At 45.8% G+C, this 21333-nt stretch overlaps 1 protein-coding gene across 2 annotated transcripts in view; it reads right to left on the bottom strand.

The window, feature by feature from the left end:
• DLC1 (DLC1 Rho GTPase activating protein) overlaps positions 1-17429 on the bottom strand; it is a 210583-nt gene extending 193154 nt beyond the window's left edge. Inside the window, exons 1-2 of one of the 2 annotated variants that reach the window (XM_072622376.1) lie at positions 16874-17429; positions 341-1475 (exon numbers count right to left, since the gene is read on the bottom strand). In XM_072622376.1, coding sequence (XP_072478477.1) covers positions 341-1363 — 1023 coding nt within the window. In that variant the 5' untranslated portion in view covers positions 1364-1475; positions 16874-17429. Of the gene's footprint in view, positions 1-340; positions 1476-15874; positions 16207-16873 lie in introns of those variants that run through there. The other variant, XM_072622377.1, reaches the window with a different exon arrangement.
• Positions 17430-21333: the final 3904 nt, after the last annotated feature.

Raw genomic sequence — 21333 nt, 5'->3', positions numbered from 1 at the left:
CCATATAAATGCTAGTTATTACTATTATTTTAGATATATTCTGTGGTCCTTTCCAACTATGAAATTTCACAGTAAAAAATAGAGTCCTTCCCAAACATGCCTCGGAATGCCATTTGAAAACCAGGGTGAAAGAATGCTCAATGCGCCAACATATGTATTACTAACAAAACCAGTAGAAAACTTTGAAGCTTGCAAATCAACCAGGCAGATAACTGCTTGCAAACCCAGGACATTTCCTTCACTATCTCTTACAACCCAGCAGAGCAATAAGTTGGCTCACATTGGGAAGATTTTCAAGGTCCATGACTGAAGAAAAACCTTGTCCATGCATGGGTCTTACCTTTTTCTCTCGAAGAGTGACTTGCCCACCACACAATTCCTCAGTGGTCATGGGAGGTGTTCCATGTTCCAAGGGCACACCCTCTCTGGATTCAGCATCTGGGGGATGTTTGTTTGGAGGGACACTATGGGCGTGTGTGACTCCACTTTCATTCAGAGGGTGGAGACAGCAGGGAGGATCCCCAAAGCAGCTCCCAGAGTCTTCTTGTGGTTGTGCCCTCCCAGCGCAGTGAGAGGCAGAGGAGCCGGCCTGTAGGGCCTCATCAGTATGCCTCTCATTCCTGTCTTTGATGGTGTCAGCACATTTCCTCCGCTGCTGAGCAATCACAGCAGAATGGAACAGCTGTTTTTCAGGCAGAATTTCATTTGCACTCAGGGTCTCTGAGAAGTCTGCTTTGGGCACTTCTCTTGCTTGATTTACCCTGAGGTTGTTGCCAAGCTCCTGGTTGTCTCCCTTACGGTCCCAGTCTTCCTTCTTTCTACTCTCTTCCATAAGAACAGTTTCATGATCAGGTTCACTGGCTCTCCCCAAGGCCCCCAAAGAGACTGGCAACTCCTGATCCTCCTCAGCACCTGGCGGTATCTTCACAAAGGTACCCATACCATTCAGCCTCCATGGACCCGCTGTTTCTCTGTCTCTGCCCATCCAATAGTTCACTGCATCCAGTGTCTCTGTTTCACTCTCCTCATCAGACATGTGAACCAGAGTTTCTGTGCTGGCCTCCAGGGAAAGGAGGCCCTCCTCCCCATCACAAGTATCATTTCCAACCATTTCCCTTGAAACATTTCCCAGGAGCTGCTCAGGACAGCTGGACAGATCTGAAGCCTGGCAGCAATCTGGCAGGGATGCCCACCTCTGGTGGTGGCCCCTAGTCAGAGAGCCTTCCTTTTCCATGCTTGTGTGTAAGCTGTCAGCTACCAGCCCATGGTGGCATGTTGGGATTGGGGCATCGGGGTGAAGGAGTAATCCCATCCGCTGGGTAACGTGCTCCTCCCAGCTCCGCTTCCTGACTGCCACAGACATGTCCCTGCAGTCCAACAGGGAACCCTGGATGCTTCTATTCCAAGGGCCACCCAGGAGGTATGATTAGGTCTTCAAAGGCATCAGAAGAGGAGAGTTCTCATCACTTCTTCATCTGTAAGAAAGACAAAATACTTAGGGCCAGATCCATGTCCAAGGGTCAATGAAATTTCCAAGTTTTGGAGCAGTTAAACAAGGCTGTTTAAAAGCAGTTAAACAATATTAGCTGAGAGAGGTGTTTACAAAAACCAAAATGAAACCACAAAATTCCAAGAGATAACGTTGCTCAGTGGATAGAGAGCCTGGAGGGCCTGGGTTCAAACCCTACAATCTGATGCATATGGACTCTAAAGCCTTCAGAAAGTCCATACTCTATGCAACTCACAGTAAAGATGCCAGACTACATTGGTACAGGGAATTTTCTCATGTGGGAGTTCCATATACAAATGAGGTCACAGGTCCAGGACTTGTTTCTACACCTTGTCAAATGGTTTCAATGGCTTTCTCATACACACAGAAACACGTACATACACCCCAACAGCTCACAGGCCCTGTCTTTTTAATTAGTCTCCTCAGTCTTTAATTAGTCCAATTAGTCTCAGGGAATTAGGAAACCCCAAAGCAGTGGGAGACAATTTTGGGCTCGTTTGGATGGTACCATGCAGCTGACTTCACTGAGGAAGAGAGAAAGAAGACGGTATACCTGGGGCCCAGACACCCCCAGCTAGGGGGTGTGAAAAAGATGATGATTCAGTGAAGGACCCTGAGAAGGCATAGACATTACTGTGGGGAAAAAGCCCAAAGAGAGGTGAGTCATGAAAAACCAAGCAGTAAGAAAATACTGCTGAGGAGAGGGCAATAGTCAGTGTCAAATGGAGCTGAGAGTAGGGGAAGCATGAGAATGAAGGAAGAAATGGTCCTAATGGGCAGATGGGACACTCATTCTGAAGCCGCTTTGGAGAGAGCAGTGTCCATTGCCTTCTAAGGACAGGAGTCAGACTGCAAGAGTTAAGAAAAAGGCAGGAGGAAAGGGAAGAGACCATGTGTGTAAGACTTTTTATTTTCCTGAGGAGTTTGGTAGAGAAACAAAGGAGCTCAAGAGAGCAATATTTTGAAGAGGTGGGAGGAACTCTGGAGGCTTGTTTAAGAATGGAGGAGACAGGCATGTTTATAGGGAGTAGGGAAGAAATGAGTAGATAGGGAGAGACTGATAATTAGAGAGGGAAAGGGGCTCATTGTGGTGGTGATCTGCAGCAGGAGTCTGGAGAGGCCAGGCTCAGGGGCCCTGTAGGGAGATCAGTGTTGGCAAGAAGAAAGGTCACCTGTTCCTAAAGCAGGGAGGAGGAGGTGACCTCAAAGTGCTGGATAAGATAGAGGAGAGGAAGAAGGAATCAGGGTACATGGTCTCCATTTGCTCAGTAAAGGAGGAGAAGAGATGTCCAGCTTGACAGGACAGCCACTGGTGGTAGACCCTAGCTAGGGGTGGAATGAGACATTGGAGACATGGCCAGTGTTTCAGTTTGCTTTGCCTAACTGTACTTCTGTGATAAGGAGCAGTTCTGTTGAGAAGCGAGAGGCAGAGACAGAGGTGATAACAATGAAAAGAACATGAACACATTTATTTAAAATATTGAGACTTTCCCATAACAATACATTTCTCTCTGTCAGGGACCAAATTCATCCTTTGAGATCTGACTATGGGCAGGGAGGGAGAGGTCTTTCATTTTTATCCCTCTAACCCCGACCAGGGTGTGCATGGGGGGACTGCCCAAACGGGAGCACTAAGTTCTCGTGGCCATAATGTTAGCTGGAATGACTTTCTTCTCTAGAAAAGTTGACAGGGGATCTTCTTGACCACAACCCAGGAGTGTGGTGATGTAGCTCTTCTCAAAGTTAGTATTATGATGCCCATTGTACAGATGTGGAAATGAGGACCCAAAGGAGAAGGGGTCCTCAATCAGAGGGTTTCTGGAAAGGGTCACAATCACTGAGTGGAAAGTGTAACTGGGAGTCCTTGGGGAGTCCTCTGATCCTCAGTCCCCACATTTGTCCTACAAGGAGGTTAGACTGGATAACTGTCCCTTCCCAATCTCCATACTGTGGTTTCATGGCTAAGACTCCCAACCTGGATTTTACATGTCCCCAGCCTACTAAGGCCCTGTTTTCTCCCAGGGAGTGACTGAGTCACTGTAGGGGTTGGGAGGGAAGTCTTGCTGCTTTGATGTATCTTGGAGATATGAGAAAGACCCCCTGTAACCTCCTTCTTGAGTCTCAGTTTTCTTCTCTGGAGAATGGGCATCAGCCAAGCACTCCCTGAGCCTCCCAAGGGGGTTTTGCTCCTTGCCTTACTGAAAACATGGGCCATTATTCTCTGTTGCCTACCTAAAACCCTCCACATGCACCAGGCGGGGAAGGAGGAGGTTTGTGTGTTCACAGACCCTCTCTAGCAGGTGAGCTTCTCTGGCCCTGGGGCTTCTGGGAAGCATTGTCCAGATCTTCAGGGAACAAAGATAGACCCTCACAAATAAGTGTCCCCCCCCAGGCCTCCTTCTAAGTGGCCCCAGAACTTAGATACTGAGTCTCTGTGGGCAGTCCCTGGCCTCAGTCTTAGTCTTCTCTGCCCCCATGGGCCCTACCTGGTCTTCCCCCTGGGTCTCAGACCTGAGGCACAGACTCCTCCCGGAATGTTGTCTTCCTCTCTTCCTCTGGGGTAACCCGAGGGTTTTGGTCCTGAGCTCAGTCTCTGCTTGGCTACTTGTCCATTGTCAAAGGACCCAGGCTCTTCACCTCCCGCTGCTATCCTGTCAAGAGCTCCTTGCAGAAGCTGAGGTCCCTAAAAGACCAGCTCCCACGTCCAAGGTTCAAAAATGCTAATCACACCCATTTCCTGCTCCCTGTACATCAGGTCTGCGTGGCAGTTCCAGATGGGGGAGCCACTGCTATTGTCAAGACTTGTTAATAAAGGGGAGCAGAGGGGCCAAGGAGGCCCCCACCTCTGTCCACATTTGGACTCAGAGGAAACTTCCAGGGATATCAAGCCATGTGCGGAGGAGGAGGGGTGTCAGAGCCCTTCCTATCCAGTGAGCCTAGCTCTTCCCTGGGCTGTACCAAACTTACTAACGGAGCTGTTTGGGGTTTCTTTGATGACTTTTAAAATGCCTTTTCCCTCCAATCCTCTGCATTTCGCCTGACTCAGAATGAAGTCATGCCAAGTGTTCCCTTGGGACACTGGGGTGTCAGCCCTTCCTGAGTGAGGCCACACTATCCCAGTACTCTCAGCGGGTGGAGGGGGTGGGGCACACTTTGTGTGGGCATGCGTTGAGATGCCAGAGCTTTAGGAAAGCTGAGACTCTGGGGTCTGCTGAGATCGAGGCCCCCTGAGCCAGGATTCCTCAAACCTCCCTAGACCATCTCAGCCTCCTCCAGCCAGGACTGTGGGCAACCATGGGGCTGCCATGCCCAGGAATCTGGAGGTAAATGTTTAATAACCAGTTCTCCGGGAGAGAAAATCCCCCACAGGACACAATTTAGAGCTTAGTCTGCATCGTTGACACTTTTCTCCATCACTTCCTTAAGCCTAAGCAGTCAATAAAGAAATAAACTCAGCCCTAATTTGCCGCACACACTCAGAACGGCCCAGTCAGCTCCCTGGTGTGCGCTGGCTCCCACACACCACCTGGAGGCGGGGCAGGTCACCAGGCCATCCTCACTCCCTGGGCCGGGGCCCTGAGGTCTTCCCACATTTCCCCCTCCCCCCGCCTCCCCCCGAATCCCCAGAGCACTGCCTGGTGATGGGGAAACATCTGGGGCTCAGAGATGGGGGGAGCCAAGGTGGGTTCCCCTCCTTTTCCCCCCTTCCCCACCCTCTTAAACGTGCACTGAACCTGAAGCTCTAGAAACCCGACTTAGATAAAGTGAAAGAAATCCTTCCTCTGTCCTCTCATCCAGGTAGGAACTAAGGGGCTGAGAAGACAGAGTCAGTCAAGGTGCATTTATTGTGTCCTTACTGAATTCTCTTCTTCCTCCTCCTCCTCCTCTGCCCACCCTGCCTGGCTCACTCTCAGCACTACTGACCCCATCAGCTGTGAACTGACTGGCTGCCAAAGGAAGAGCAATGGGAAGTGAGGAAAAGGGGCTGGGGAAGGGGCAGGCTGAGGGTCCAGGAAGGAGAGAAGGGAGGAAAGCCGGAACTGGAGAAGGTTACCCCTTTGTGCCCAGGGTGAGCAGCTGCCATCTGTGCCTCTCTGGGTCTCTTCTTTTTCTGCCAGGATATTGGGCAGCTGCTCCATAGTTTTATTCCTTACCCCGGTCCCTTCTCTTCTGACACTTCAGACCCCATGTCATCAACAACCTCAGCCCCTCTGATATCCGTCTTTTGACCAACTCAATCATCAGTGGCAGGGTCTCCCTTTAAATGGTGCAGTCACCAGTCCCACAATCAAATTTGCCTGGGCACTCCTCACAGCTCTGGTCTGGCTTGGATGGAGTTGGGGTTCCCTGTGCCCTTACCCTGTGGTCCAGCTCAGGAGCAGGCAATGGGAACAGAGGATCCAGGAAAGGTAAGGAGGGAGTTGGCCCTCCCTTGGAGAGATAGCAGCCCCACCTGGTGGGCTGTACCACATTTGGTTCACTTCCCTGCCAGGAGGGGTTTATTTGTCTATGGAGGGCTAACTGCCCTAAACAAGGGAATTAAAAGGGGCCAACTGTTATTGCTGCTGTTCCAGTGGACAAGGGGCATGGTGACATTGGGCCTGGATAGGCCAGCCTTCAATCACATGGCCAGCACTTAGGACCTGAGGGACTCTGAGTAACTGTCTTGGCCTCTGAGCCTCAGGGTGCTGTCTAGCTGAGAAGGTACAGACAGCCCACAAACCCACGAGTCTTGGAGACATTGACATTAGATGGAATTTGATGACATCACTTTGTATCTAGGGATCCATGCTTTGACAGAGACCAGGGGGAGGCCTTCCAGGGGATGAGGTGGGAGGGCTGCTTCTGTACTTTTGTTCCTGATTGTTTAGGTGACAAAGCAGGTCCCCTTGGGGCACCTGCGCAGCACAGTCAAGGTGAACACCACCTCTGTCACTATGGAAGTTCCAGCCTGGAAAGAGGATGCCCATTGTTGCCTCATGCTCGGGTGGAGGAGCAGAATGAGCTCACAGGTCCCCTGTTCTTATGCCCTCCCACTCCTGAAGCAGCCACCCACATCACATAATTGAGTGTCCCAAGTAGCGCTCTTCATTCAAGCACCGGGCAGCTTTCTCTATTCAACCCTGAGTGCAGAGTCTGGCACATAGGAAACATGAGTTTACGTAACCTTTGGACTGCTGTGGGTGAAGATGGGCAGTGCTCTGTAGAGCAAAGGGCATGGTGCCTGGAATCAGAGAGCTTGGGTCAAATGCTGGCCTCTTGGTGGTGTCACCTCGAGCAAGACATCTCCCTTCCCTCTACCTCAATTCTCTATGAGTCAAATAGAAACAACACAGCCTTTAGAACTCCATTCAGCTCTCAATCTATAATTCTATGACTCTATGACCCTTTTTCCCAACGAGGCAAACCCATTTGTGCCTCATCGTCTTGGGTGAATCTTGTCCACTTTCTGATAGATCCATGACAGGAGGGTCACCCAATGTGTTGGAAGGCTTCCTCTCTGTGTTCTGACATTACAAAGATGCAAGTGAAACCCTCTCATCCCTCCTTTTTACCACGAGATCTGCCCATCTTCCCTTCCTTTCAGTTTTCCAGATGACTTCCTTGCCTCTGGTTTTTTTTGTAGTTGCTCCTTGGTTCTAAGCTGAAGGTGCTCCTGTCTGCCCCATATGTCTCTGCTCCCTTTGAATGATGTTCATTTTCAGTCCTTTGGACACTGTTGGATTCCATATCTCACAGCCACTCACTTGATGTGGGCATCAAGAGTTGGTCCTTTATTTCTGGGAGATCTGGATTATCAAAGGAGCTTTGTGATTCCCTAAAGGCAGTCTAGCTCACTTCCATGCTCCTTTTTAATCCTGGGCCCATTGCGTTGGTGCCGGATACACACATGAATAGACCAACCCTATATATGGGGTGTCTATCCAACTGCAATGCCTTATTTGGGCAACAGACATTCTTCCTCTCCACAGAATTTCATGCGTGGGTGGCCAGACCAAACCTGTTTGTGTGGTTACTGATCTCTTCCAGAGGCTCTGCCATAGTCCTGGGCAGCCCATGGGAGGTCAATGCAAAGAGGAGCATTGGATAGGAGACTCTTTCCTTAGAGGGTCCTGCTTTACTTTACACTGCCCTGATTCTCCTCAAGGGAAGAAAAAAAATGCAGGAAGGAAGGGGGTGAGGACGTTAGAGGATGAGATTAAAATAAAGCTATAAAGCAATGAAGTCTAGGGTACTAAGTGGTATTTGTTAGAACAAAGAAAAGGTGTCACAGAAGAGATTAGGTACATAAGACCCAGGCACAATGTTCAATAAACCCAAGGATACCACTTAAGGGGGTAAGGACTCACTATTCAATAAAAATGCTGGGAAAACAAAAAAGCAGTCTGGCAGAAACTCAGCAGAGACCAGCATCTCACAATAAATGCTACACTAAGCTCCAAAAAGGATGTATGACCTAAATACAAAATTTCAGGCCATAGCAACATTAAATGAGGAGAAGAGATATCTTTTATAATTTCATCAGTTACACCTTATCTTTCTTCCTTATGGATCAGGGGAATGGTCTTGACTGAACAATGGATAGAGATGATTATAAAAGGTCTGGTCAATATTTAGGATTAGATTTTATAGATGAGCAAACTGAGGCTCCATGAGGTGATGAGGTCACCTGTCACTTTGTTGGATGCAATGATCTGCTGGCCCTCATGTCATCCTGTCCTCTTTATCCAATAGCTCAGTCCCTGACACAGTCACCTTGCTGTCCACCCCAGCCCCATCACTGCCCTTATACCTGCAGACTTCAGCATACATGCCAGTTTCCCTTTGACCACACTGACTTCCCACTTCAGAATTTCCGAGACCAGTGCTTCACTTCAACCACTCACAAGGGTAATCCTCATGACCTCCATGATCCAGATGGGTGAGATTTCTCTCTGATCACAGCCTCTAATCCTCACAGCTCCCCTCTGCTGCCTCTAACTTTATTCTTTGTGGTGACCATGACCTCTAGCCACTCCCTTGCTCTCTGCTTTCCCCTCTATCACCTCTTATCTGACCTTACTTTCTTCCCTTTCTAGTATGGACCCCATAGAGAAGGAATACATCTCCACACTTTCCTCTATCTTTTCTTCTCCTATCCTACTTCAAGCCTTTGATCACTGCCACCACCTGCTCATGTCTTGGAGCCCTTGTGTCTCCTGAAGAAATGACAGCCTTTCGTGGGCTAGGTCTACTAAAGACTCACCATCCTTGTCTCTCTTTCCATTCCCTCCACTAAGTCTTACCTTCCTTCCTGAGGGCATCAGTACCAACCTTCCCATTCCTTCTCAGTGGCAGACCTTCCCCAAGACTTCGTGGTTTGTGGCGTCCCTCATTTACTTCCCAGTGACTTCTCTTTTCCTCTTCTGTCTGATGGTCTTTCTCCTTGTCAAGGTCAATCCCTCTCTTTCTCCCTCTGCTATCCTATCCTTCTGCTGTCTCCTCTGGGAGGCTTCCCCTTTAATGATTACCATCACTGCCCTCATCTTTCATCTTGACTGCTATCATCAGGATCCTTCCCTGTAGGCTACCCGTAAGCCTAGGTGTCTCACTCCTTAAAACAAACAAACAAACCAAAAACTCTTCCATTCTTGAAAGCTATAGCCTTATATTCTTTCTTCCTTATAGTTAAACTCCTAGAAAAAAGTGGTCTCTATGCACAGCCTCCATTTTTTCACCTCTCATTCACATCTCAAACCCTTGAATTCTGGTTTCTAACCCCATTCAACCTTTTTTTGGGGGGGTCAAATTCACCAGTGATTTGGGGATTGCTTAATATGCTTCCCTTTTCTCAGCCCTTCATGCTTTGGGATTGTTGTGCATTTTTTGTCAGTCAACACCCTACCCACCTCCTCATTTCAATGACTCCCATGATACACCACTCTCCTCATTCTCTCCCTCACTAGCCCTTCTTTCCCAGTCTTCTTTGCTGGATCTTTAATCCTCACATATCTGCACCTCAGATTTTCTTGGTGATCTCATCTCCCATAGCTTCCATTTTCATCTCTACGTAGATGACTCCAGAATATATATATATATGTATGTATGTATATATGCATATGTATATACACACATATACATACATACATTTATATACACATACATGTGTGTTTATACATATATGTGTATACATGTGTATATGTACACACATATATACATATAAATATATAATATGTATATATACATACACATACATACATACATATATACCCATACACACATATATTATATTCATATATGTATGCATGCATATGTATATCCAACCTTCACCTCTTTTCCAAGTTCAAATCCTGTGTCACCAAGAGCCTATTGGGCTTCCCTGTCCAACCCAGCCCAACGTGGGTGTCTCACAGGCATCTCAACATCCCAAGGTGAGCTTATTCTTCTTCCCTTAACCTCAGCCCTTTTTCTACCTTTCCTATTTCTTTTGAGGGTGCCACCCTCCTTCCAGTTACCCAATTTCACAACTCAAAAATGCTCTTTATTTTTCTCTGCCTCTCACATCCTATATCCAATTAGTTGTTGAGTGTGGTTCAGGTTACCTGACCAGCATCTCTCAAATCCATCCCCTTCTGTTCTCTCTCCTGACTATCCCTCAAGGAGAGACCTTTACTACCTGTCCCCTGGACTAATACAACTAAATACTAGTTAATTGGTCTCCCTACTTCTAGCCTTTCAAAGACATTATTCACCCAGTGGACAAAACCATCTGATTCTGGCAGCTTCTTGTTAAAGCACTTTTTGGTGGCTCCCAATAGCCTCTAGGATGGTACAAAAGCTTCTCAGCTTGCCATTGAAATGCTTCTGTGTTTTCCTCTCCGTTTAACTCCCCAGACATTTCCCATAATTCTCCTTCACTCCTCGATGTTCTGGACAAAATGGGAATATTTACCTTTTATCAAGTTTGGTATTTCATCTTTTACCTCTGTGACTTTGAACAGGCTGACTTCCGTGCCTGGGACACTCTCTCTCTGTCTCTGGGTAGCCCCCAAGGTTCAAACCTGGCAATGGCTTCAACATAAAGCCTTTCCTGACCCCACTCTTGGTAGTTTTATTTTTCCTAAGAGTATCTTGCATGTCCTCACCACCGTGCCCCTAGAATGGAAGCTCACTAAGAACAGAGCCTAGTTTTCATTGTTGATTTTGTATACCTGGTATCTAGCACAATGCCCTCCAAAGAGTGGCCATTCAGTAAACACTTGTGGAGTTGGATTGAATGAGGCAAAGAGGAAGATAAAATTCAAGGCAAAAGATTCAGTGAGTGAGGCTATGGGCACTTTAAGGCTTGACTTTTTGGTATCCAAAGAACCTACAAACAAAAATTCTCTAGGCAAAATTAGCCCAGGAGTTATGGGGAACACTGTGGCATGAAACTCTGAAGACACTATGGGAAGCCAGCAAATTTGGCTTTAAATCCTGCCAAGAATTTACAACATATTATGCCTTCTGACCTTTAACCCTATTGTTCCTCCTCTCTCTGACCTCCAGTCCCTCAAGCACTCAGTTCTTTCCCAGACCATCCCCCCTCCACTCCTGCACTCTCTTCTCTTCCCAATATTGACCCCTGGTAAGCCAGTTTAATTCTCTTCTGTCCTTGAGGCTCTTGTCCCTTTATCCTATGCAGATGACTCCAAGCTGGAGGAAATCATGAGTCCCCGCCCCTAGTCCATCACAAACATATGTTATTGTCATCTCAACTAGGTCTTATTGCAGCTCCCACTGTTCTCTAACAGATTTGTTTTTTAAATTAATTTATTTTTATTATTTTTCAACACTTTTTTAAGATTTTGAGTTCTAAATTTCCCCCCTCTCTTGCCCCCTTCCCAAGACAGCAAGCAATCTGATATAGGTTTTACATGTACAATTGTATTAAACATATTTCCACATTAGTCATGTTGTAAAAGAAGAACCAGAACAAAAGGAAAAACCACAAGAAAGAAAAAGGAGAGAGAGAGAGAGAAAGAGAGAGAGAGAGAGAGAGAGAGAGAGAGAGAGAGAGAGAGAGAGAGAGAGAGAGAGAGAGGGAGAAAGAGAAAATCAGTTTGTTTCGATCTGCATTCAGACTCCGTAGTTCTTTCACTGGACGTGGGCAGCATTTTCCATCATGAGCCTTTTAGAGTTGTCTTAGATCCTTGCATTTCTGAGAATAGCTAATTCTATCAAAGCTGGTCAGCACAAAACGTTGCTGTTTTTGTGTATGAAATTCTGGTTCTGCTCACCTCACTCTGCATCATCTCTAACCGATTTATTAACCTCCTCTCCAAACTTTCTTTTGTCTCTTCAAGCCTTCCACAGAAGCCCTTACCTGAACCCTCTCAGCTGAGGACCCCTGCCTCCTATACCCTTGAAAGCAATTGAGACCATTTGCTGAGAGTTGCCACTTCTCCCTTCTTTCTCACTTCATGTCACTCAGGTGCCTTTTGCCATTACCCCTCCTTCACTCCATCTCACATGGAAAAGTGACCATCCTTTCTGAGGTACATCCCTGTACATGCACAAGTGACCCCATGCCCTCCCATCTCCTCCAGCACATTGGCTCCTCTCCAATTCTGAGGCTCTCCCTTTTCTTTAGTCTCTTCCTGTGTACTGGCTACTTGGCTACCGCCTACGAGCATGCCCATGTCCTCCCCATCAAGTGAAACAAAACAGAACAAGCAATCCTCAGTCCTACCATCCTAACTGGATACCATCTTATGCCTCTCTTCCCCTTAAAAGAAACTTCTTAAAAGAAAGTCATGCTCACCAGATACCTTCATTTTCTCTCCTTTCATTCTCTTCTAAAGTCTCCATAATCTGGTTTCTGATCTCATTATTCAACTACTACTGTGCTCTCTCACAGGTTATCGATGGTTTCTCTCCTTTTCTAAAAGAAGTTTGGATGTCTTCTGCTTTTATCTTATTTAAATCTCTCTCAAGATCCTTTCCCACTCTCTCCCTCCCTAATTACAAAGAAAAACAGAGGAACAAGACCAAACCAAGTCAGCAAAGTCGATCAAAACATCTGAAAGGTTATCGACTCATGCCTGGGCTATGCAATAGCCTGTGGGTGGATCCTCCGGCCTCGAGTCTCTTCTATTCAGCCACCAAAGGGATTTTCCTAATGTGCAGGTCTGACTGAGTCAGGCTCCTCAACTCAAAAGAATTCATGGGCTCCCTATTGCCTCTAGGATCATGCTCTGTTTGGTGTTCAAAACGTTTCATAACCTTACCCGTCCTACTTTTTCCAGCCTTCTTACTCCTTACTCCCCTACATGTACTCTTCCATCCAGTGCCACTGACCTCCTGACTCTTTCTTGAATGAGACATTCAAGGTCCTGAGGCTGAAGATTTTCTCTGGATGTCCTCCATCTTGGGAACACTCTCCTTTCTCACCTCTGTGTCCTGGTTTCTCTAATTTGCTGCTACTTCCCGCTCAAGTCCCATATTCTGCTCAAAATCTTTCCCAGTCCTCCTTAACCTTAGTCCATTCCCTCTGGGATGACTTCCAATTGATCCTGCATTTTTGCTTTCCTTTGTATCCTTAGTGCTTAGCACAGAACCTGTGCTCCACAGCAGGAGCACTTGTGCTGTGGCACATAGTAGGTACTTGTTGAATGTTGCTAATTGATTGAAGATTAAATCAAATAGAGTAAAGTCTTGGACTTACATTGAAAATATGAACTTCCCTATGACAAGGGAGGCATAATTACCAGTCTGTCTCATCTGGGCAAACTAGCGTATGACAAACCAATAGTGTAACAGTGTAGATGAATCAGTTAATCCATTGTTGGGCTATATGGAGAGGCAAGGTATCTAGGAGTCAGGAGGGGATGGCTCCTCTCTACTCTATGCTGGTCAGACCATTCCTGGGCACTGGGTTCAATTTTGAGCATCACTTTCTTCAAGAGAAGTTTTGAGATCAGACGTGGATGATCACTATGGATATCATTTCTGAATCACTTGTGTATAGACCATTGACTTCTTAGAGCTAAGATGGCAATTAGTACCAGAATAAAAAAGGATAATAATAAGATCTCGTTATATGGAAGAAGGCAACTCAAATATGACCTATTTTAAAATGCTATCAGGCTTTCTTCTTTCCAAATGGCTAAGATGGTGGACTTCTGCACAGACTGTTGCTATTTTCTTAGGGAGTATAAATGTTTACATTGAAAAGTAAACCATTTACATGGGAAAATGTTTCTATGTGAATCAGTTTAGCACTAAGGAGACCTAAAATTAAATGGATCTAGCCAACACCTACTCAATTTACCAAGGAAAGTGCTATCAGAGTCCAGCACAACAACACTAGAATAGAAACACATTTCTAAAGTCCTAGGAAGGAAGAAGAAGGCTGAAAGACTGGGAGTATGATCACTTCATAAAATGGCCAATGCCAGTGGTGGGAGAAACAAGTTTACAGAGAGGTTTTCAGGTGACTCAACTAAGTACACTCATCCTGAGGGCGTGAAGAATCGAAGTGGAGGAGTATAGTCACAAACAGTCCAGAGCCTCTGGAACCTGTCTGGACTGCTGTTACCATTGAGGACAGGGGAACTACTGAAGCTGGTGTCTAAGGTCCTGAATAGGCGACATTAGGAAGAAGAAGCAGTACAGAAGAAAAGAGGAAATGAAAACCCTGCTGTCCTCGGGGTAGTGGAGAGATGCCGCACTGTCTATGGCCCTCTCTTCTGATCTCTGCCTCATTGAATCCCTACATCTAGTCAGTCACCGCTCAGGCCAAAGATGTTTCCTAACCTTGCCTTACCCCCTGGCTTCTCCAGCCCATCACAAACGCCAATCACTTGTTTTGATTCATTCTGCTGCATTTTCTATTTAGTACTGTGAGCCTATGTCGTTATTCTCCCCCCCAGCCTGGCAGAAGGAGCAGTTTGATTTTTGTACAGTGCTCTGGTGCACACAGAAGGAATCTCAATGGTGCTTCCATCTCTACAATTCTAGCCCCTACCTGTGCTGTGGAGAAGCTGCCAGAGGAGGCAGACACTCTCCAATCAGGTAACATATTTTGAATAATCTTCACTAGCACTCCAAGAAGGGCCGCTTCCAGTGATTTCTCAGCACCATGTCACACTCACTCGTTCACTGTGGACACAGTCCTAAACCTGAAGAATCAGTTCAGAGAGCAGACTGGTCCAATGATCCCACTGTAAGGACCATATGCTGAAGGGTTTAATGGTCATTAATGCAAAGAAGTAATGCCATTATGAAATCAAGGCTGTAAGAAACAGAATGTGAAGACCAACACATGCAAGAAGCATCAAGGAATCCAAGATCGTTATAGAATGAGGGAAGGGGCAAAAAGCCGGGTCAAATAATCAAGTACAGACAGACTCAAACCAGATACAAGGAAAAGGGAAAAAGAATGCAGAAACACAGACCTTCACTGGAGGCTTAGAGGAAGGAACCAGGAGACCCCTGTGGCCTCTAGGAGATCCCCGGTTCAAATCCAAGACAACCTAATTTGTCTTATCTAGACATCATACCAACTTTACAGAAATCTCCTGCTTCGAGGACATGGGGACAGACATAAATCACTCACTACTTCTGGCAAAGCTTTCCCTAATCGCACAAAGTACAGTAATTCACACTTGGTGAATACAGGAAAATGGGCCAGAGATGGCTTTCCCTAAGCTCAAAGTTCCACTGAAGGCCAAGATGTCACCTTCATAGATTTTCTGAAATGCTCCCATTGTCCATGACCCAAACAGTGGATCCAGGATTCTACAGTAATCTTGACTTCTTCTCCTTCCATTGTGGTGATGGGTCAGACAGGACAGTTAATCAGGTGTGAAATTTTATGCATGTAATTTACATTTTTAAGATCCCCCCCTTTGAAGTTGAATCTCTGTACCTGAGTCCAAAAGGAGAAACCTCCTGGCCTCACACTTTTCAAAGGTGTGTGTGTGTGTGTGTGTGTGTGTCCACTGCAGCCCTAATATTAAAGATAAGGACTACATCTGTCCTCCCCACTGAGGGAAGCAAACAATAAATATACATATCCCTCTCAAGTGCAAATTGTGTCTCTGTGTTTTTTGATATTGTGTCTGAGGAAAAAGTGAAGTGACCATCTGTTTATAAAGAATTGGGGGAGGGGGAAAGCTGGGCTGAGTGAATGTACCTTCCTGCTCTGTTTGTTTTTCTTTTTCTTTTTAGGGAGAAAGCAAATGAAACCCACACACAGACTTTATTTTAAACCTAACATTTTGCTCACCATCTCTGCTGTACAGTTCCCCATCAACCGCTCTTCATTCCTACTCTCTATCTGAGCCTGGAAGCCACTGTGCAGTGTAAGATGTTGCCATTTATTCCAAAAAAGTCTCTTACCCATTGAGGGAATAATGCAGGACAGGCCGGCAGCAGCTCCAAAGCTCCATGAAGTGCTAAGCTGGACATCCCTAGAAGTTTCTCCCATAGCCAAAGTCCGGTTCTCAATGCTCAGACCCTGGCCTTGCCCTGGGCAGAGACTCTGAACAAAGTCTCCTCGGACAGCCGGAGAGAGTCAGAGCCCGAGCCCAGACTGCTGAACTCCTCTCCCCGGCAGGAACTTGTGTCTGCTAAATTCAGACTGATGCTTTGTGAGAGGGCCCTCCACAAGCAGGCCCCAGATTGCCTGGAAAGTATTTCCTGCCAGGGAGGGAAGGAGGGAGGGAGGAAAGGAGGAAGGGGGGGGGAGAGAGAGAGAGAGAGAGAGAGCATGATGGAAAGAGAGAAGGAGAAGAGGAGAGAGAGAAAAGAGAGAGAGAGAGAGAGAGAGAGAGAGAGAGAGAGAGAGAGAGAGAGAGAGAGAGAGAGAGAGAGAGAGAGAGAGAGAGGAGAAGGGGAGAGAGAGAAAATGAAGACAGAAAGGTAGAGAGACAGCATTGTGGAAGGAGATGGGGGGAGAGAGGCAGGGCAAAAAGAAAGAAAGAATGAAGGAGGAGGATAGCAAGGCAGCTAGGGTGAGACAAGAAGGGAACCAGGCTGGGCATTTGGAGAATTTTCCTTTATACTCAAAGCCCAGTGCTAATCTGTCAAGGCTAGAAAACATTCTCTACAGTCCTGGCCTTCTCCGATATTTTCCATCCTAAGCTGCTTACAGTAAGGCCATTTTCACTGCCCCAGAGGCCCCCCATTCTCTGGCCTCTCCCAACATTCTTTTTCTCTTTGGGACTCCACAGGGAATCCTGGATGGGAATGGAGACATGTGGGCCTTTTTTAGACCCAATTCCCAAGCAAATCTTCTCCTATCTGTAGACATGCACCCCTCTTGGGGACCAATGCCCCCAGACCATGAGGCTGCCTTCTAATAGGACAAAAGGAGCTGGGAACCCAGCTTGTCCTTACCTTGGGTGGGGGGGCCACTGGAATCGTACTCATCCATCTGGGGAAAAGGAGATGCCCCAGCATCCTGAGCCTAGGTAGATTTGGTTGACAAATGAAGCCCTGACGACTGGATTCTCGGGGTTGGGGGGGCTCAGAGAGTGCCTGGTCCAATTCCTGCCCCAGCAGCAGCCCTTGTTAGTGCCCAGGGCCCCTTTTGGGGACGGGCTCATCTATCTCTTTCCTCCGGCTTGCTTGTGCCTCCTCCAAATGACTTCCTCCGAAGGAAGGAGCGGCTCCGGGCTGGGAGCGTGGACTTTCATTTGGTTTTGATTAAAACCAGACAGCCTGCTCTGCAGAAGTCAGCTCTGGACTAAGCTCATGGAAACTGCTGGGGTGACTTCAATTAAGGCAGCAATTAATAATGGACAGGAGCTGGTCCTGCAATGAACAAATGGGCCCAGATACAGAAGAAGCAACGTCAAGGCATTGCAGGAAGGAAAAATAAAAGGGAAAGACAGAGAGAGAGAGAGAGAGAGAGAGAGAGAGAGAGAGAGAGAGAGAGAGAGAGAGAGAGAGAGAGAGAGTTAGGCAAAGCCTCATTCCTTTCTGAGCCAAAACTGTCCTTGGGGGAAGGGGAAGGAACACATACCGAGGGGCCCAAGGGACCCCAAGATGTGGGAAGGCAAAGGGAGGCTACTCTGTTATAGGAAAGAAGCAACAGCCCTTGCTCGTCTGCAAGGAACCACTGCCTCCAGTGGGCAAAGAATGGGCCCACTCATTTTTATTGGTCCTTTAGTTAGGAACATTTTTTTCTCCAGGGACTGGTGGGATGTAAGCCTGGGGTCATGGGGCGACTTGTGGGGATTTGGCAGCTCCTCAAAAGGAGAGAGACTGGGATGATGACAAATGTTGCTGTGATAACTGGGCCAAACAGAAAAAAATGAGTTTTTTTAATGGCAGCATTCACACTCAGCTCCCTGCTGAACCCTTCTGAATGTTTTCTAGGCCCACAGAAATAGAAGAAACCACAAGCATTCACACCTACTTGAGTTAGAATTCCTTCTACAACATAGTTCCAAGGTACTGGTTCCCCTGGCTTGGTCTGAGGACATCTTGGGTCCTCATGGGGAGCTCACTACACACTATATGTCCCATTACACTTTCCGGTAACTTTGTGTATAAATAGGTCTGTCTTCATTTTTGAGTCAACATTTGCTTCTCTGCACCATCCACATAATTTTCTACCTTCTTTCTTCTGAGAGCAAGTTCCTGAAATCAGTTCTTAATTTTCAGAAAGTAGTTGCTTTGTCCTCTTCTCCACATTCACACGACGAACAGTACAGGTCACTCTACTGATTGTTCTCTTCAACAGTGCCTAGCTTGTCAAGGTTCATTCCAAAGAGTGACTCTCCAAATGGTCCATATGTGGTCTGGGCATGGAATCCTGGAGCAAGATTCTAGCTTCTTTTCTTCTGAACCTGCTGCTTTCTGTAGTATAACATTACGGTTTGGGTTTGGTTTGGAGCTACCAGATCACATTATAGAATCCTATTGAGTTGGCAGCCCAATAAAATCCAAGATCTTTTTGTGTAAACTGAAACGGTTGTCTAGCTACCCCCATGAATTCAATAAAGCAAACATTGATATGTGCAAAGAAGCATGTTCAGTGCTTGAGGTCTAAAGTTGAAAGATTACATAGTCCCCAAGCTCAAGGGCCATTCTTCCCACTGTCAGTTATATTTGGGCAGTTCATTGTTTTGAACTTAATTAGAAAATCACACATTTATCCTTATACCTCATCTTAGAGTAATATTTGCCCCACTGGTGTAGTCCATTAAGACTTTTTGGATTCTGATTTCTGCATTGAACATGTTAATTATCCCTCCCAAATTTGAGCTAACTGCAAATCCAATGAATATACTTTTACGGCTTTATCCAAGCTACTGATAAAAATGTGGAGCAGGACAGAGTCAAGAGTAGAATCCTGGGATACTCTACCAGAGACCTCCTGCCCCAGTGACATTGACCCATTCACAACTACTCTTTGACTCTGGATATATTCCATTAGATTTGAATCTATTTCATGGTATTATCATTTAAGCCATATCTTTCTATCTTTCCCAAAAGAATACTATGAGATATTGTATCCAAAGCTTGGCTAAATCTGGATAGTCTGTGACTATAGCATTTCTCTCATCTCTTAGTTTAATAATCTTGTAAAAAAAAGCAGATGAAGTTAGTCTGGCATGACCATTGTTTGTTGAAGTCAGCCTAGCTGTTCGTAATCACTGCCTCCCTTTCTAGGCATTCACCAACCATCCCTTTAACAATGACTCCTAGAATGTTCCCAGGTATCAAAGTCAGCGTTGTCGGTCTACAGTTTGCAGACTCATATCTTTCCCCATTTTTGAAAATAAGGCCATCTGTACACCTCCAATCTTGGAGTATGTTTTCCATGGTCTTTCAAACATGACAGAGAGGAGCTCAGCAATCACAAATTCCAGTTCTTTCTGGATCCTTGAAAGTAATTTGTCTGAGTTAGGCTGCTTGCCTTCCTCCAGGGCATCTGGATGCCCTCTCATGATCTCCTCACTATTCTCTGTTCAGTCAATATTTGGCTTGTGTCATTTCCAGGGGAGAGGTCGAAACAAGCAAAACCTAAGTCAAAGTGGGACCAGCTTGGTTTTCTCTTTTTTGTCAGTTTTCTTAATCCCCCTTCCATGCCAAGTACTGATCCCAGTCTTTCAATCCTCTGTTCCGGGGGTGAGTGGATGAATGTTAAAGAACTGGCTGTCCAGAAAATTAATACACACACACACACACACACACACACACACACACACACACACACTTTTAAGCTGAATTGGCTTTCTCAAACATTTTCTTAAGTCTATACAATTAATAAAGCAACCAGTCAGGCCCTGATTCACAACATTTTCTGATTTCTGAGTTTCAAATGCTCAATGTGAGAATTTAACAACAGGCCACAGTGAAGTGGTATGAGGATATCACTGTGTTTGTTACCCTTCACTATAGCTACAACAAACAAACAAGCAAAGGGTTTATTTTCCTTGGCTTCCCCCAGTTTCTCCAGTTCATTCTGAGCTTTAACATGCCTGACACCATTTTTTAAAGGGTCATGCATACTACAGTCAAGTCCATCCTTTGTTACCCAGTCTCATTTCCATCTACTACACATTACTTTTAAAAATTGAAGTCAGTTGGTGACTTCCCTGCGCGTCCACATGATGGTTCCCATTTTTACTACTCTTTGGCTTGTTTTCCTTTTTTTTTTCCCTTTGCAATTCCATTCTTGAGCATCTCCCCTGGCCTTCTGGGCTGAATTTCCCTGAAGCATTTTCTCCCTTGGGACAATAGCTAGCTTTCCTCTGATCTCTTTTAAATCTACTTTCTCAAAATGAAGAGTTTATGCCATACTATGACCTAATTCCCTCTCCTTTACAATGAACTCTAGGAATAAGAGGTTGCTTCTCCCCAGGATTCCCATAATTTTCACTGCAGGAACTATTTTCTCCCTGTTAGTGAGAATCAGAGCTAGAAGATAATTTCTCCTTGTTGGATCCTCCAACTTTTAAAGGATGAAATTATCCCTACTTTAAGTAAAAAAGAAAAGTATTATCTGCCCTACCTTTGGCAAAGAGAGAAAGAGTATGTTCCCCATTAGTTCTTATCATTCCTCTGTATCAGGCTTGTGTTCTATTTATCAAGTTCCTCATCTCTTTCCTCCTTCTGTCCAGGTGGTCTCTAGTATAACTGAAAGAACAAATCCCTTCTGTTATCTCTCTCTGACTTTCACCCAAACATTCTCTGGCATATTTCCCTCTCCAGTTCCTGAGTTTCTTCACATTAGTCTGCTTTATCAATCAATATCCTGGGCATTAAAAACTGCACTGAGATTTACAGTTTCTGTACAATCTTACCCCACAATTCCTCATTCTTTTTTTTTATTTTTGAAGAAGGTTTACCCATCCAGATTCATTATCCAGTCATGGTGTTCATCTGATCAAGCCTCTTTATTTCCTCTCATCTGGGAAATAGCCATAGTCTAATCATTGGACTCCCAGCTTCCATTTCCTTTGCACAGCTGACAGTGTAAAGTTTCTAAAGCAAAACTTCTGCATCATTGCCCTACCTAAAAAGTCAGTGTCACCTCTAAAATGAAATGCAAACTGAATCAATAAGCATTTTTTAACCATGGTACCCCAGACACTGCTAAATACTGGCTATATGAAGAAATATAAACACAGTTTCTGCCCTCAAGGAGGGCAGTCTAATGGAAGGCAGCATATTGGTACATGTAAGATATAGAGAGATCAGATGGAAGGTAGCCACAGAGATAAGGGTAAGAACTGAGGGGAAAGGAAAAAGCCTCCTATGAAAGATGGAAGAAGTCAGAGAAACCAAGAGGCTCAGGAGAGGGAGCAGAATATTCTAAGTGGGGGGATGGCCAGTGTAAATGT

This window comes from Notamacropus eugenii, chromosome 7, assembly GCF_028372415.1.
Source record: "Notamacropus eugenii isolate mMacEug1 chromosome 7, mMacEug1.pri_v2, whole genome shotgun sequence".
Lineage (NCBI taxonomy): Eukaryota > Metazoa > Chordata > Mammalia > Diprotodontia > Macropodidae > Notamacropus > Notamacropus eugenii.
This window is presented reverse-complemented; position numbering and strand designations above follow the sequence as displayed.